Source organism: Perissodus microlepis, chromosome 17, assembly GCF_051167445.1.
Source record: "Perissodus microlepis isolate ML-2025 ecotype Zambia chromosome 17, ASM5116744v1, whole genome shotgun sequence".
In the NCBI taxonomy this organism is placed as follows: domain Eukaryota; kingdom Metazoa; phylum Chordata; class Actinopteri; order Cichliformes; family Cichlidae; genus Perissodus; species Perissodus microlepis.
Genome location: NC_140477.1, coordinates 21,416,154 through 21,432,711, shown reverse-complemented (window position 1 = coordinate 21,432,711; position 16,558 = coordinate 21,416,154). Strand labels below are relative to the sequence as shown.

General features: G+C 41.3%; 1 protein-coding gene across 1 annotated transcript; it reads left to right on the top strand.

The window, feature by feature from the left end:
• The first annotated feature begins 12,123 nt into the window (after positions 1-12,123).
• On the top strand, positions 12,124-16,431 carry LOC146369566 (uncharacterized). Its single transcript, XM_084910700.1, has 7 exons — positions 12,124-12,316; positions 12,837-12,841; positions 14,387-14,469; positions 14,535-14,628; positions 14,739-14,819; positions 15,607-15,748; positions 15,962-16,431. Exons 1-7 carry the CDS (start codon positions 12,124-12,126, stop codon positions 16,084-16,086), a joined length of 723 nt encoding a protein of 240 aa, XP_084766826.1. The 3' UTR covers positions 16,087-16,431.
• The last annotated feature ends 127 nt before the right edge of the window (positions 16,432-16,558 follow it).

The following is a 16,558-nucleotide window of genomic DNA, read 5'->3' as shown; positions in this document are numbered from 1 at the left end:
TTATGTCTATATTCCTCTTGCTATAAGAGATAATAAAGGTTTATTCTATTCTATTCTAATTGTTCTGCAGAAAAGCTCCAGGTTGTCTTTAAAAGAGCTGTTCATAATTTGAGATAAATCTGCTGCTGTGAACAAGTGTCATTTTACGAATGAATTTATGGTCAGCTGGAGCTGTGGAAACTGGCACCTCGTCTCCTTACCACATGTCAGCCAGACAGTAAGCTGGACCTCATGATAGAACTGCAGTCAGTGAATATATGGAAACCAGGAAGGAGCCTGACTGGGAACTCGATAAGGGAGAGGCTGCCAGGTTTCAGGTTTCTGTCACAGACTGTTCCTCTTCCTGCCTTCATGCAGAAAGGTACCAGAGTGCAACAAAAGTAAAGTGCCAAATACATACCATAAAGAGAAACAAAATTAACACAGAGACACACAGCTTAGCTGTTGATGTGCAACAATCAACACAATCTGTGAAGTGTGACAGAAAAATCACCCCTCCGACAGCCAATCCCATCTGTTCTCTGATTGGACGGTTAAATTTGTGATTGACATGACATTGGTCAATCAGCTGAAAGGAATAAAAATTAGGTCAAAATTCGTACTCATAAGTTGAAATCCACACACAACCAGGAAACCTGAGCACAGAGTTTTACACATAGTTTTTTGCTTTGTAACCAGACCTTAACAAAAAAAAATTGTAACTTGTGTAAATATTTTTTACAAACACAAATCTTTCTACACACACAAATTCTCATCTATAGAAGCACAAACATAAATTTTTCAGATATTTTGGTTTACAAGGTCACAAAACACAGTTCACAAATATGCATCTGATTTACAAGTACAAAATATTTATGACCACAATTTGAGCCCATAAATATCCACAAAATGTGGCTTTTTTGGCTACAAATTAATAAAAAACAAACATGAATACAAATTCAAAACTTCTGCAAATGAGGTGAATCCTGAATACATGTACACAGAGGGGCTGAGACCTCTGTGTCACAGTCTAGCTGCGAAGCTGACTGTGTGGACTGAGGAGGTGGACCCAAGAGCAACACACGAAGAGACAAAAAAAAACTTGAGTGTGGCAAACGAGCCGTTTATTTAAAAAAAAGACAAAACTAAACAATAACCTAAACTGGGTGAACCAACTTAAAAAATTACAGGCAGACGTTGTTTTATTACAAGAGACTCACATGCCTGTCACAGGTTTGAATAAACTTAAAACACCTGACTTTCCTAATGTGTTCTCAGCCTGTTATAATTCTAGACAAAGAGGAGTAGCAATTCTAATACATAAAAATATTAATTTCACAGTACTCAATACAGTTATAGATCCAGAGGGCAGATTCCTAATCGTCAAACTATCTATTCTTAACCAAAAGCTATGTATTGTAAGTATATATGGTCCAAATGTTGATGACCCCTCATTCTTCCACGGTTTTTTTAGTACACTCTCCGAACACCTAGATTGCACAATTGTTCTTGGGGGAGACCTCAACCTGGGACTAAATGAAGAAATGGATAGGCTCAATACAGCAGGAACTCAGCGTAATTGGCAGTCCACAAATATAATCAAACAGTATATGAGCAACTTTGGTCTTTGTGATGCATGGCGCTCCCTTCACCCCAACAGTAAGGAATATTCTTTCTTCTCACATGTTCATCACTCCTACTCTCGTCTATTTTCTGGTCAGCAGCTCACTGCTGAGTAACATTTCAGACACTGAGATTCATCCTATAGCTGTCAGCGATCATGCTCCTGTATCTTTAACACTAATACAGAAGAATAATACTACACCAAGTAAAAACTGGAGATTTAATACATCACTGCTCAAAGACGAAGAGTTAATCAAATACTTTCAAAAAGAATGGACTCTATATTTAAGCTTTGATGACATTCCTGGAACATCAGCATCTGTCCTCTGGGAAGCAGGGAAAGCCGTGATGAGAGGTAAAATAATCTCTTTCTCATCACATAAGAAAGAAGAAAACTAGAAAAGAAAACATCATATTCTTAGAAAAAGCCTACGTGTCACACCAAGATCAAGACATATTAAATAAAATACGCACGACAAAACTAGAATTAAATGAAATTATTAATAAAAAGACTAAATTCTTAGTACAAAGACTTCGCCTGCAAAATTATGAACACGGTAACAAATCCGGACAATTTCTTGCTAACCAGTTAAAAATCAATAAAGAAAAAACAACTATATGTGCTGTTAAAGATTTATCTGGGAATACAATATATGATCTTAAAAAAATAAACAAATTTTTTAGGGATTTCTATAAAACTTTATATACACCACAAATAAACCCATCTAAAAATGAAATTGATCAATTTCTCGACAACATAACTCTTCCAAAATTATTAGACACCCAAGCAATGGCACTGGATTCGCCACTGACGCCAGGTGAACTCCAGGAAGCTCTGATAAGTATGCCCAATAATAAGGCTCCAGGTCCAGACGGTTTTCCAACAGATTTTTACAAAGAATTCTGGACAATTCTGGCACCAGTTTTTCACAGGATGTTGCAGGAAATCAAAGAAAATGGTAGACTACCACCAAATATGAACTCTGCAAATATCAGTCTCTTACTAAAACCAGGCAAAGACCCTGTATTTCCTTCAAGCTATCGTCCAATATCCCTTATTAATGTAGACCTTAAAATAATCTGCAAAGCTCTCTCAAAAAGATTAGAGAAAATAACCCCCCTTTTAATTCATTCTGACCAAACTGGTTTCATAAAAGGTAGGCACTCATCAACAAATACACGTAGATTACTTAATTTAATAGACAACTCATGCAGTAAAAGCATTGAAACCATAATATTTTCTTTAGATGCGGAAAAAGCATTTGACAGAGTTAACTGGAAATTTCTATTTGCAACTTTACACAACTTTGGTTTTGGATCCTCTTTCATAAACTGGTTAAAAATTATAACTCCCCAACAGCTTGTGTCAGAACAAATGACCAAACATCCTCCAGCTTCTCTCTCCTGAGGGGCACCAGACAGGGATGCCCACTCTCCCCTTCACTGTTTGCAATTTTTATTGAGCCACTAGCAGCAGCAATTAGACAGAATTCAGCAATTAAGGGCATAAAATGTAAGAATGTAGAACATAAAATCAGCCTTTATGCGGATGATGTGTTACTTTTTCTCCAAAACTCACAAACCAATATCTCTGGGGTGATTGCATTGTTAAATTCTTTCTCAAGTGTCTCAGATTATTCAATTAACTGGTCAAAATCTACAGTTCTTCCGATTAATTGCTCCTTCCATAATTCTTCTCCTTCCCCACTGCAATCTGGAAATATAAAATATTTAGGTATTAATGTCTCTCCTAAGCTTTCAGAATTAACTAAATTAAACCACATCCCACTTTTAAAGACAGTAGAAGGCGATCTGGCTAGATGGAAATCTTTACCCATATCACTCATGGGAAGGGTCGCCGCTATAAAAATGATGGTCTTGCCAAAAATAAATTATTTATTTTCAATGATCCCAAATAAGCCATCACAAGATTGGTTCAGATCTCTAGACTCGTATATTTCTAAATTCCTTTGGAAAGATAAACCCCCACGTATCAGCTTAAAAACACTACAAAAGACCAAGGATAAAGGAGGATTAGATCTGCCTAACTTTAATCACTATTTTTTAGCCAACAGGCTTCAGTTCATCTCTAGATGGTTTAAACACACCCTCTTAGATGAACCTTGGATAGATGTAGAACAGGCACTATGTAATAACCTAGAAATTTCAGACCTACCATTTATCAGCTCAAACAGAGCGTGTTCGCTTGCTCTGCGGTAGAGTATCACTTCCTGTTCCTGCTCAAACACAGTGGTGTTTCTGAGTAGCTTATTTGCTTAGCAATTTAATTAACAACTTTTAAATACATTCTTCTTTCATAGTATAATCTTCACGTGCTTCATCCGAAGCACACTTTCTGTGTACTCACTACCTAATTTATAGCCAAAGTATTCACTCACTGTCTCTGTACTGTTTCGCTAGCTTAGCTCGTAGCCGACTCGTTAGCACCATGGCTACTTCACCTGTCCCTCCTGCACTTTCTTGCTCATTGTGTCAGATGTTTAGTTACTCCTCGGCCTCCTTTAGCAGTAATGATATCTGTAACAAATGTAGCATATTTGCAGCTCTGGAGGCCAGGATTACTGAATTGGAGACTCGGCTTCGCACCCTTCATTCACCCGTAGCTAGCCAGGCCCCTGTAGCTGGTGCAGCCGAAGATAGCGTAGGCCCCGCTAGCTGTTCCCCGGCAGACCCCAAGCAGCTGGGGAAAGAGGGCGGCTGGGTCACGGTGAGGAGGAAGCATAGTCCTAAACAGAAGCCCCAGGTACACCACCAACCCGTTCATGTGTCTAACCGTTTTTCCCCACTCGGTGACACACCCGCCGGGGGTCAAACTCTGGTAATTGGTGATTCTGTTCTCAGACATGTGAAGCTAGAGACACCGGCAACCATAGTCAATTGTCTTCCAGGGGCCAGAGCAGGCGACATTGAAGGAAATTTAAAACTGCTGGCTAAGGGTAAACGTAAATTCAGTAAAATCATAATTCACGTCGGCAGTAATGACACCCGGTTACGCCAATCGGAGGTCACTAAAATCAATATTGAATCGATGTGCAACTTTGCTAAAACAATGTCGGACTCTGTAGTTTTCTCTGGTCACCTCCACAATCAGACCAGGAGTGACATGTTTAGCCGCATGTTCTCCTTAAATTGCTGGCTGTCTGAGTGGTGTCCCAGAAACGATGTGGGCTTCATAGATAATTGGCAAACCTTCTGGAGGAAACCTGGTCTTGTTAGGAGAGACGGCATCCATCCCACTTTGGATGGAGCAGCTCTCATTTCTAGAAATATGGACAAATTTATTAAACCCCCCAAAATATGACTATCCAGAGTTGGGACCAGGAAGCAGAGTTGCAGTCTTACACGCCTCTCTGCAGCTTCTCTCCTCCTGCTACCCCCCCAAAAACCCATCTCCATAGAAACTGTGTTAGCTTCCAAAAAGACAAAAAACAAACTAAAAACCAGCAACAAACAACTTAAACATAAACAATTACAAAGAAAGAACAATGCAGTATCCACATCTGAACCAAAGAGTAAAACAGTGAAATGTGGATTATTAAATATTAGGTCTCTCTCCTCCAAGTCTCTGTTAGTACATGACTTAATAATTGATCAACAAATTGATTTACTCTGCCTTACAGAAACCTGGTTGCAGCAGGATGATTATGTTAGTTTAAATGAATCAACACCCCCGAGTCATTCTAACTACCAGAAACCTCGAAGCACAGGCCGAGGGGGCGGTGTGGCAGCAATTTTTCACACCAGCCTATTAATTAATGAAAGACCAAGACAGACTTTTAATTCATTTGAAAGCCTGATGCTTAACATTGTCCACCCCAGCTGTGAAACTCAGAAACCAGTCTTACTTGTTATCATCTATCGTCCACCTGGGCCTTACACAGAGTTTCTGTCTGATTTCTCAGACTTTTTATCTAATTTAGTTCTGAGCTCAAATAAAATAATTATTGTGGGTGATTTTAACATCCATGTAGATGCTAAAAATGACAACCTCAACATGGCATTTAGTCTGTTATTAGACTCAATCGGCTTCTCTCGAAATGTAAAAGAACCCACCCACCACTTTAATCACACTCTAGATCTTGTTTTAACATATGGCATAGAAACTGAACATTTAACAGTGTTTCCTGAAAACCCTCTCCTGTCTGATCATTTCCTGATAACATTTACATTTACAATAATTGATTACACAGCGGTGGAGAGTAGATTTTATCAAAGTAAATGTCTTTCTGAAAGCGCTGTAACTAAGTTTAAGAATATAATCCACCCACTGTTATCATCTTCAATGCCCTGTACCAACACAGAGCAGAGCAGCTATCTGAACGCTACCCCAACAGAGGTCGATTATCTTGTTAATAATTTCACCTCCTCACTACGTACGACTCTGGATACTGTAGCTCCAGTGAAAACTAAGGTCTCTAATCAGAAGTACCTGACTCTGTGGTATAATTCTCAAACACGTACCCTAAAGCAGATGACTCGTAATCTGGAGAGGAAATGGCGTGTCACAAATTTAGAGGATCATCATTTAGCCTGGAGAAATAGTTTGCTGCTTTATAAGAAAGCCCTCCGCAAAGCCAGAACATCTTACTATTCATCACTGATTGAAGAAAATAAGAACAACCCCAGGTTTCTCTTCAGCACTGTAGCCAGGCTGACAAACAGTCAGAGCTCTGTTGAGCCAACCATCCCTTTAACGTTAACTAGTAATGACTTCATGAACTTCTTCACAAATAAAATTTTTATCATTAGACAAAAAATTACCAGTAATCATCCCACAGATGTAATATTATCTACAGCTACTCTTAGTACCATTGATGTTAAGTTAGAGTCTTTTTCTCCAATTGATCTTTCTGAGTTAACTTCAATAATTACTTCCTCCAAACCATCAACGTGTCTTTTAGACCCCATTCCTACAAAACTGCTCAAAGAAGTCCTGCCATTAATTAATTCTTCGATCTTAAATATGATCAACCTATCTCTAATAATCGGCTATGTACCACAGGCCTTCAAGCTGGCTGTAGTTAAACCTTTACTCAAAAAGCCATCTCTAGACCCAGCAGTCTTAGCTAATTATAGGCCAATCTCCAACCTTCCTTTCATATCAAAAATCCTTGAAAGAGTAGTTGTCAAACAGCTAACAGATCATCTGCAGAGGAATGGTTTATTTGAAGAGTTTCAGTCAGGTTTCAGAGCTCATCACAGCACAGAAACAGCTTTAGTGAAGGTTACAAATGATCTTCTTATGGCCTCTGACAGTGGACTCATCTCTGTGCTTGTCCTGCTAGACCTCAGTGCAGCGTTCGATACTGTTGACCATAATATCCTATTAGAGCGATTAGAACATGCTGTAGGTATTACAGGTACTGCACTGCAGTGGTTTGTATCATATCTATCTAATAGACTCCAATTTGTGCATGTAAATGGAGAGTCCTCTTCACACACTGAGGTTAATTATGGAGTTCCACAGGGTTCAGTGCTAGGACCAATTCTGTTTACATTATACATGCTTCCCTTAGGCAGCATCATTAGAAGACATAGCATACATTTTCACTGCTATGCCGATGACACCCAGCTCTATCTGTCCATGAAGCCAGATAACACACACCAATTAGTTAAACTGCAGGAATGTCTTAAAGACATAAAGACCTGGATGGCCGCTAACTTTCTGCTTCTTAATTCAGATAAAACTGAGGTTATTGTACTCAGCCCTGAAAATCTTAGAAATATGGTATCTAACCAGATTCATACTCTGGATGGCATTACCTTGGCCTCCAGTAACGCTGTGAGGAACCTTGGAGTCATTTTTGACCAGGACATGTCCTTCAACGCACATATTAAACAAATATGTAAGACTGCTTTCTTCCATTTGCGCAACATCTCTAAAATTAGAAATATCCTGTCTCAGAGTGACGCTGAAAAACTAGTTCATGCATTTATTACTTCCAGGCTGGACTACTGTAATTCATTATTATCAGGATGTCCAAAAAACTCACTGAAAAGCCTTCAGCTAATCCAAAATGCTGCAGCAAGAGTACTGACAGGGACTAGAAAGAGAGCATATTTCTCCTGTTTTGGCTTCCCTTCATTGGCTTCCTGTTAAGTCCAGAATTGAATTCAAAATCCTGCTCCTCACATACAAGGTCTTAAACAATCAGGCCCCATCTTATCTTAATGACCTTGTAGTACCATATCACCCTATTAGAGCACTTCGCTCTCGCTCTGCAGGCCTACTTGTTGTTCCTAGAGTATTTAAAAGTAGAATGGGAGGCAGAGCCTTCAGTTTTCAGGCCCCTCTTCTGTGGAACCAGCTTCCAGTTTGGATTCGGGAGACAGACACTATCTCTACTTTTAAGATTAGGCTTAAAACTTTCCTTTTTGCTAAAGCATATAGTTAGGGCTGGACCAGGTGACCCTGAATCCTCCCTTAGTTATGCTGCAATAGACGTAGGCTGCCGGGGGATTCCCATGATGCATTGAGTTTTTCCTTTCCAATCACCTTTCTCACTCACTATGTATTAATAGACCTCTCTGCATTGAATCATATCTGTTATTAACCTCTGTCTCTCTTCCACAGCATGTCTTTTATCCTGTCTTCCTTCTCTCACCCCAACCGGTCGCAGCAGATGGCCGCCCCTCCCTGAGCCTGGTTCTGCCGGAGGTTTCTTCCTGTTAAAAGGGAGTTTTTCCTTCCCACTGTCGCCAAAGTGCTTGCTCATAGGGGGTCATATGATTGTTGGGTTTTTCTCTGTATCTATGAAGCGCCTTGAGGCGACTTTTGTTGTGATTTGGCGCTATATAAATAAAATTGAATTGAATTGAATTGAATTGAACATCAAACGACATGAATGCTTTAAAAGCATCAACATCAGCTCTTCTCTGACAGCATGGTGGGAGTTTCTAAAAATGACAGAGTCTTCATTAATCCCATGCAAACGTACACCTATCTGGAACAATCCGGACATATTACAAAACAATAATATGATAAACTTTCCAGATTGGAGTTGCAAAGGAATTAAATACTTGGAACATATATTGGAAGGAACAGACTTTATTTCGTTTGACAGACTAGTTACACAATATGGGATCAACAAGAAACGATTTTTGGAATATCAACAAATTAAATCCATAGTAAAAAAGAAATTTAATCCCAGTGAAGCTGAATTACAAACACCACCAAGTGTGGCACAATTTTTTTTAGTCTAAAACCCCCGAAATTATTGTCTAAAATATACAGAACACTTTCTAAAATAGATGAATCAATATCCCTTCCTATTGCAAAATGGGAAGCAGATTTATCAATCAGCTTAGACCAAAACCTTTGGTCTCAGATATCCTTAAAAACCTTTCAATGGATCAGAAATCCCAGTTTGCAATTAATACAATACAAAATATTACATAGAGTGCACTATTACACAGCGCCTTGAGGCGACTTTTGTTGTGATTTGGCGCTATATAAATAAAATTGAATTGAATTGAATTGAACTATACTGGTCATAGGATGTTCAAGATGGGCTATACAACTTCCAACAGCTGCTCACACTGCACAGCAAATACACCGGACAATTACATCCACGCTCTTTGGTTCTGTCCACCAGTTCAGAAGTTTTGGCGTGAGATATGTGAAGACTTATCAAAGTGTCTGAAATGTAACATTCCAGCCTCACCTTTAGTATGCTTGCTGGGCAACTTGGATGAGGTCACTGCAGAAATAAACACAGCCCACGCTGTTTTTACGGCCCTATGCATTGCCAAGAAAATGGTCCTCATTAACTGGAAAAATAAAAATAATCTTAATTCTAACCAATATAAAAACCATCTAATAGATCACATTAGTCTTGATGCAACCTCTGCCATCACATTTGATCAATCCCTTTGGGCTCCTTTGATCGGCTTCATCACCTAGTGGGGGTGGGAGGTCATGGTTTGGTCCTGCCTTCGCTATTGTGGTTGATATGGGGGTAGGGACGGCCTTAGGGCGTGTGGGGAGTCCCTAGGGACGTTTTCCCTGGAGGGCCTAACCTGGGGGATGTGACCATGACCTGGTTAGGGGCTCTGGTGGCTTTTAGATGGTGTTTTCCTTGTGGCTGCGTACAGCGGAGATGGGGGAGGGTCTGTGCTGGCGGACGTTGGTTACTGGCCTGGTAGCCTGGCTGCCCCTGGGTGGGTCCGGGACAGGCGTGGAGGCTTGGGGGTCTGGGGGTGCGCTGCCCCCGGTCTGGGGTGCTGGCTGGGCCTTGTGGGCTTGGGTCCTGGCTGTTGTGTCGCCGGAGCTGTGGGCGGGTGGGTGCAGGGGGGCTCAGCCCCAGTGCAGGGGACCTCTGGTGCATCGGCCCAACTAGGGGGCTCTCTAACTGGTGGGGAGGTTGTTATATCTTTGCAGGTGGTCTCCTCTCTACAGGAGCTCACTCTGCAGGTGGGGGAGAGATATAGGAGAGGTAGAGAATGAACTCAACCTGGGTGTCCATTGTCTTGTGTAGTTTGGGAGATGATTGGATGATGGGGTGGGTGCAGTTTTCTCTGGGGTGGAGTCGGGTGGGCTGCCCCGGACTCTGTGGGGCTGGGCGGTGCTGCTGCTGCGGGCCCCGGTCCGGATGGGCCTGGGCCCCCTTGCCCTGGTGGGTTCCAGAGTGTGGGGGTGCCTACTGGGGTCAGCGGGGGAGCTGGCCCCTCCCTTTCTTCCCTTTCCATCCTCAGCTGCCTCCCTATTCCCGCTCTACCACAACCACCCACACACGCAGGGCTTGGGGTGCAGGTATGTCACCAGGGTGCAGGGGAGGCACTCCCCCTCTGTCCCCTTCTGGCCGCCTGTGCCTCAATTTTATTTCTATAAAACTGATTTTTTTATTCTGCAACCTAGACATCCACATTACTCACACTCTCACATAACACATACATATAGGGCCTTGGGGGTGGGCACGTTTTACAGCATCCAGAGGATGGTCGGTGTATTCCAACCCACCTCTGGCGCTGGTGCCCTACCCTCAATTTTAAATGCATATAGACACTAAGGGTTTTCGGGAGGAGCCGTGCTGCTCTCTAATAGGAAGCAGGAACCATGCTCTCCTGTGTTTTAAATGCACTTTAGAACAGCACACAGCAACACTACATATGAGCGGGCGTAGGGAGGTTTGGGGTCTTCACTCACCCCAGTTTATTTAAAAAAAAAGACAAAACTAAACAACAACCTAAACTGGGTGAACTAAGACTGAAAAACAAAGAAACCTTGACCATGAGACCAGGCATGGATACATGGAAAAAAACTGGAAACATGACGTGAACTTGGCAGATGACCTGACGACGAATGACTGGAAACACACAGACTAAATGCACACATGAGGTGATCAGGGGAAGTGGAAACACATGGGGAAAAAGCTGATCTGAATGAACAGGGGGAGAGTAAAACTAAACACATTTGAACGTAGAAACACAAGATCTCATCAAAATAAAACAGGAAACATAATGAGACGCAGACATGACAACAAGAACTTGACAACACAAGACATGCAGACATGAAACACATGAAGGGCAAGGGAGACTTAACACAGGGGTTGAAGACACAAGGGGAATCTAATAACAAAGAACTATAACAGCAACCTAGGCATAATAGAAATGGACTTGGAAAACCTTAATGGACTTAAACATAAACCATAAACATCAAAATACACTAAAACTCAAAATGCTGGGTCAAAAAAAACGCAGGATAGTGACACTCTGAGGTTTTTAGACAGCACCAGCTCACAAATCATCAGAGTTGCTGAAAGGAGGCGTGGTTTCATGTCTGTTTATTAAAGGGGGTAACTGCATCAGAGGCAGAGCCAGGCTGCTGACCTTGAGTACCAGCTGCAGCTGAAGTTTGGACATTTTTATTTCTGCCTAACTGAGATAATACGAATGAGAGGTTTATCAGAGGGACTATGTGGAGTGTGACCAGGCCACTGCTACAGGAGTGTACACTCACCTGCTACAGGTAGCTGAATTTCACGTGGTAGACTGCCTCCTGAGCCAGGTATTTCTTTCAGCTGCATCCTCACATGGCACTAACCATTATAGATTCATAATCATTTATGATACAGCATTGGGGTTGTCCTTTCTTCTTTTGAGATACAGTTACTCCTACATACACAAATACTTAAATACATGCATAAATGACAGCAAAAATTGCTAATGTGTGCCATATGATTTATAAACGGAAGCTAAAATAATCCAAAACAACGAGATGTAATGGCTCGATACATGCTTTATTATCCATGTTAAGAAATCCCAGAAAGTTAACTTTGTTCATAACACACACACACACACACGCCTTTATTCTGAGTTGATCCAAAACAACTAGAAATAAAATTAACATCTGATTAAAAACCAAATAAAATGGCTTTTTTGTCTGTTTGTTTGCATCTAAATCTGTGCTTTTAATTCAGCTTAGACCTGAACGTCACTGACGGACCGACCTGTCACTGTTACTCACCTGTCACAGTTTCTCTCCACAGACTGTTCTCAGCCATGACACAGGCGGTTCCTCCGATCCTCTCCGTCACCCCGAGTCGGGCTTTGGTTGATGAGAAAATTCAAGTGTTGGTGGAGAATCTTCCTCCAGGATGTCCGGTAACCCTCCACTCCCTCCACCACTCTGAGGACAAGGACGACTGGGAGGCATATGGTCACTACATCAGCGACCACAGAGGCGTCGTATCAGGTGGGTCACCGCTGACTGCAGAAGACTTAGGATGCTGTCTCAGAGCTGGTCTTTGGAGGGTGAACAAGCTAAAAATGTTTGTGTTGGACAGTTTTTATTGGAATGTGAACTCGACTCCCTATGTGAGCAACTTCCTGTCCTGCTCATCATGCTTAAAGAGATTCTCACTCTTTTTACCTCAGTACGCTTTAAAACTCTTACCTGATGTTTTAGTTTGGGGTTTTGGCAGTTTCTGTTTCTTGGTTGATGCAGATGACTTCACTAAAACCGCTTTATTAGATTTTCTTTAATACAAAAAAGGCACTGTTGAATTTGGAGTGTGCTGTCTGAATTAATATGTAACTCATTGTCTGTCTACATTAATGATCAATGCGGAGATAGGTGACTTAGATTCTTTGAATTGTCTGCTGTTTAAAGAACATTTTGACTCAGCATTTTGAGTTCTTATGTTTTGGTTTGATTTTGCATTATGGGTTGTATTCCTACTTCTTAGGTTTTGTTCTTGTGCCCTCGTGTTTAGTGCAGGTTAGGTTCACTGTCTAGTCTGCATCTTTGTAAATTGTTTCTTGTTCTCTGTTTTATTTTTAAGGTCCATGTCTTATGGCAATGCTACTCGTTTCGCTTCTTCTGTCTCGTTAGGTCTTATTTCTCCCGGCTGTGTTCCCACCTGTTTCTCGTTCCCTCATGTTCTTGTCTGTGTATTTATAGTGTGTATTGTTACCTTAATACAGTTTTACCCGGTTCGTAGATTCCTCAGGCCTCCAGAAAGAACACCGGGGACTCAGTAGTCAATTCACAACACTTTTATTAATCCACACTCATTGATTACACTTATTGATTACACCTATTGATTACACCTTCTAGAAGGGAGATGTGCAGGACCCCGGAACTCCTCTGCAGATCTCAACCCCTTTGTCCGTTTCCCTCAGTTTTGTAGAAGTGACCCCATCATAAATTCCCCCATGGTATGCTGCAAACTCTGTGTCTGTGTGCATGCACGAGCCTGTGAATGCCTGTGTGTGTGCGTACCCGTATGTCTATGTGAGTGCACGTGAGTGAGTGCATGCACTCCCTTCCCTGGCTCTGTTGTGGGCCTGTTATGCCGCATCCTGGGTTTCGGCACCAGTGTGGTGGAATTAAGGCACGACAGGACCACAGATCCGTGTTTTGGGCCATCTTTATTTTTACATCCATCCGCATGGACCACAGACCACGCACCACCACAGAGTGCTATCGAGCTTGGATATCTTCCAGAACTCTTGCTGCAGCTGACAAGTGCTGGCAGGCCAAGAAGAGTGCAGCCCTAGAAGCCATGGAGGAAAACTTTCAACTGGTCTTGAAGCAGTTCCAGAAAACCATCAGGTGTCTCAAGTAGGGGAAGCAATGCTGTACTCACTCTGTGTACAGTATGCATGAGACCCAGTCCGGGAGTCGAAGGAGTATTTCAACAGTCATCTCAATCACACCTACTCGCCTTCTTTAGAGAAAGCAGAGGCGGATAATGAGGGGGACGACTCGCTCACAACTCGGGGAGAGGTCAACCTGGGGTGGACCAGCTCTTTATCCTCTTAAAGACATTCGAGGGTCTGTGGGAGTTTTCTCAACCAGTCTGCATGTTTCGTAGACTTAGAGAGGATATGCCCTGGGATGTCCTGAGGAGGTTGGGATCTCTGTCTGATTGTTGCAGGCTGTTCAGTCCTTGCCCAACTGTAATGAGAGCTTGGTGTTTTTTTCCAACAATAAGTTGGACTCACTCAGAGTTTGACCTGTGTTCCCAGTTGGAAAAGAGTGGAAAAGTTTTTGGTTGAAGTGCAGCTTAGTATTTCCCATTAATGTGTCTATATGGGTTATGCTACCTTTGTGCAATTGAGAAAAAAAGATGTACATTTACATTTTTCAGTATGACAAAAATAAGCACATAAAGGAGACCTTCAATGCAGATGGTCAAAATGGCAATTCCAGGAGGTTTAAACATTCCATGTTTTCTTGAAAACTAAGTTGGAAGCTGGTCTTTGGGTCTTTTAATTCAATGTGCAACATCAAATGTTTTGATTTATCATTGTGTTCCAGCCTCGCTGCATTGTTTGCATCAGCAGCAATCACTATCACCCACCTGGGACCACCCTGAAGGCCGGGTTTAAAATACTAAGCAAGTACGTACTGTTTGTCATTAAAATTTAATGATAATACAAATTATTGTTACTAATATGTATCATAGGCATTTTCACAAGGCACATTTCGATGAGAACAACTATATGAGCTGGAGAAGTTTTGCTCTGGATCTTATCGCTGACCCCTCAAACAACATGGAAGTGAGTGCTGTATTATACTGCATTATACTACCAGTAGGCCTAATGACCTCTCCAAGCCTGAGTTGGACCTCTTAGTTCCTGTGGGATTTTTAAATCTGCTTTGTTGACAGGTGGGGAGAATTAACTGCCCGATGCTGCTGGTTAATGGCTGTGACGATCAGAACTGGCCTACAGTGGAGACAGCGGAGGAGGTTAGTGATGCTCTAAGACAGGGGTCTCAAACCCGTGGCCTGGGGTCCACTTATGGCCCACGTCATCCCTGCTTGCAGGCCGTATATTGACATGAAGAAATATAATGCAATTTGGCCTTTGAAGTTACTTTTTTTTTGTTAGGGAGAATTTGTTTTTTGTTGAAAGCAATATTAAAAAAGGTTCTTTAAAAAGCAAAACATTATTTAATATAAAGGCAATATGAGCAGAGAGCCCAAACATGTTGAGGGACTGGCTGTGTTAGTTCAGTGAGAGAGTTATTTGTAAAGAAAACTATTTTCACTAGTAGTCCAAAACTAATGCGTACGCTTATTTCTGCATTTTTATTTTGTTAAATACAAACAAAATTATAGCAGAAGTGCTGCCACGTGTCTGGCCATTAAGAGAGAGTACCAGTTTGTTTATTTGGTAGTTTAATGAAAGGCTTCAGTTAGTTAAGAGTGAGGGGGGAAGAATATTGCGTTCACATTTGAATTTATGGCTTGTTATACAGTATTTGAAATTTTTTTTAAAAAATATTTGTGCGTGGTTTCTTGTTTTTTTTTTTTTTTTTAAGTTTGTTTGTTTTCTACTTGAACACCAAAGTGGCCCTCCAATGAGATGACAGTGCCAGCAATGGACCACAGCTCATTTAAGTTTGAGACCCCTGTTCTAAGAACATTGGTTTAAAAGATGTATTCACACTCCAAAAACAATAAAAATTTCAGAATATGAACTTTGTTAAATGATGATGTCAGCATAAAATTAAAGTTGACCTCTGACCCACAGGTGGCCAGGTTGTTGCGTGAAGGTGGAAAGGAACACCTGCTGAGCAGATTAGCGTATCCGGGTTCTGGACACCTGATTGAGCCGCCATTCTCTCCTCATTTTAGAGCTATGAAATTTATCATACTAAACAGTAAAGAGAAGGGTCAGTTTCTTTCTCTCTCTCACATACTCACACACACTTCAACCTGACTTCCAGGAAGAATTTCTGGTTGTAACCACTATATTAGGTACACCTGAAAATCAAGGGTTTGAATTTTGAGGTCCCTTAAAAATATGTTTACCCACCAGGTTGCTAAAATCCTCTGCTTTGTGCTTTGTGATTTATTAGTTAGCTCTGTAACTGTGTGTGTTTCAGTGATATTACTGTGGGGAGGACACACCAAAGCTCATTCAGATGCTCAGGAAGACTCCTGGAGGAAGATCTTGAGTTTTCTGCAGCTTCACCTGTACCATAGCCCGAGTGTTAAAGCAAAACTGTGAGAGTCACATGATGTCGAATCACTGGTGTGATATACTGACCATGGTTTCATTCTGCAACTGCTTTACTTAGATGAGTCAGGCTATGTCCACACGTACGCAGGTATTTGTTAACACTAGGATTCTGTGTCAAAAAAGCTCAAAGTGTGTTGTTGTTTCAATGCAGGCATGAAGCCATAATAATTTTATAACCATATTTCTTATTATGAACCTTGCTTGATTATGTAAGCTCATAGTGAGTACGTGTTTTTCCCCCCATATCATTAGTCCAAACTGTTGCTTGAAGACCCTAAAAACACCTTTCATCCATACACAGTACTTTCAATGCTAAGAAATATTATTATATACACTACATACATACTTTCACTGATATTTTATGTAATTTTATTCTATTCAAGACAGTGTATTATTGTCTTAATGTAATTATTTGACTAATTAACCTCAGGTGAAGCCATGGTTGCCCGCCAGACAACGA

Excerpts from the sequence above, each read along its gene's own strand:
- LOC146369566 (XM_084910700.1), top strand. The coding sequence starts at position 12,124 with ATGACACAGGCGGTTCCTCCGATCCTCTCCGTCACCCCGAGTCGGGCT. Across the intron at positions 14,629-14,738 it reads ACCCCTCAAACAACATGGAA|GTGGGGAGAATTAACTGCCC; the intron begins GTGAGTGCTGTA and ends CTTTGTTGACAG. Across the intron at positions 15,749-15,961 it reads ACTAAACAGTAAAGAGAAGG|TGATATTACTGTGGGGAGGA; the intron begins GTCAGTTTCTTT and ends TGTGTGTTTCAG.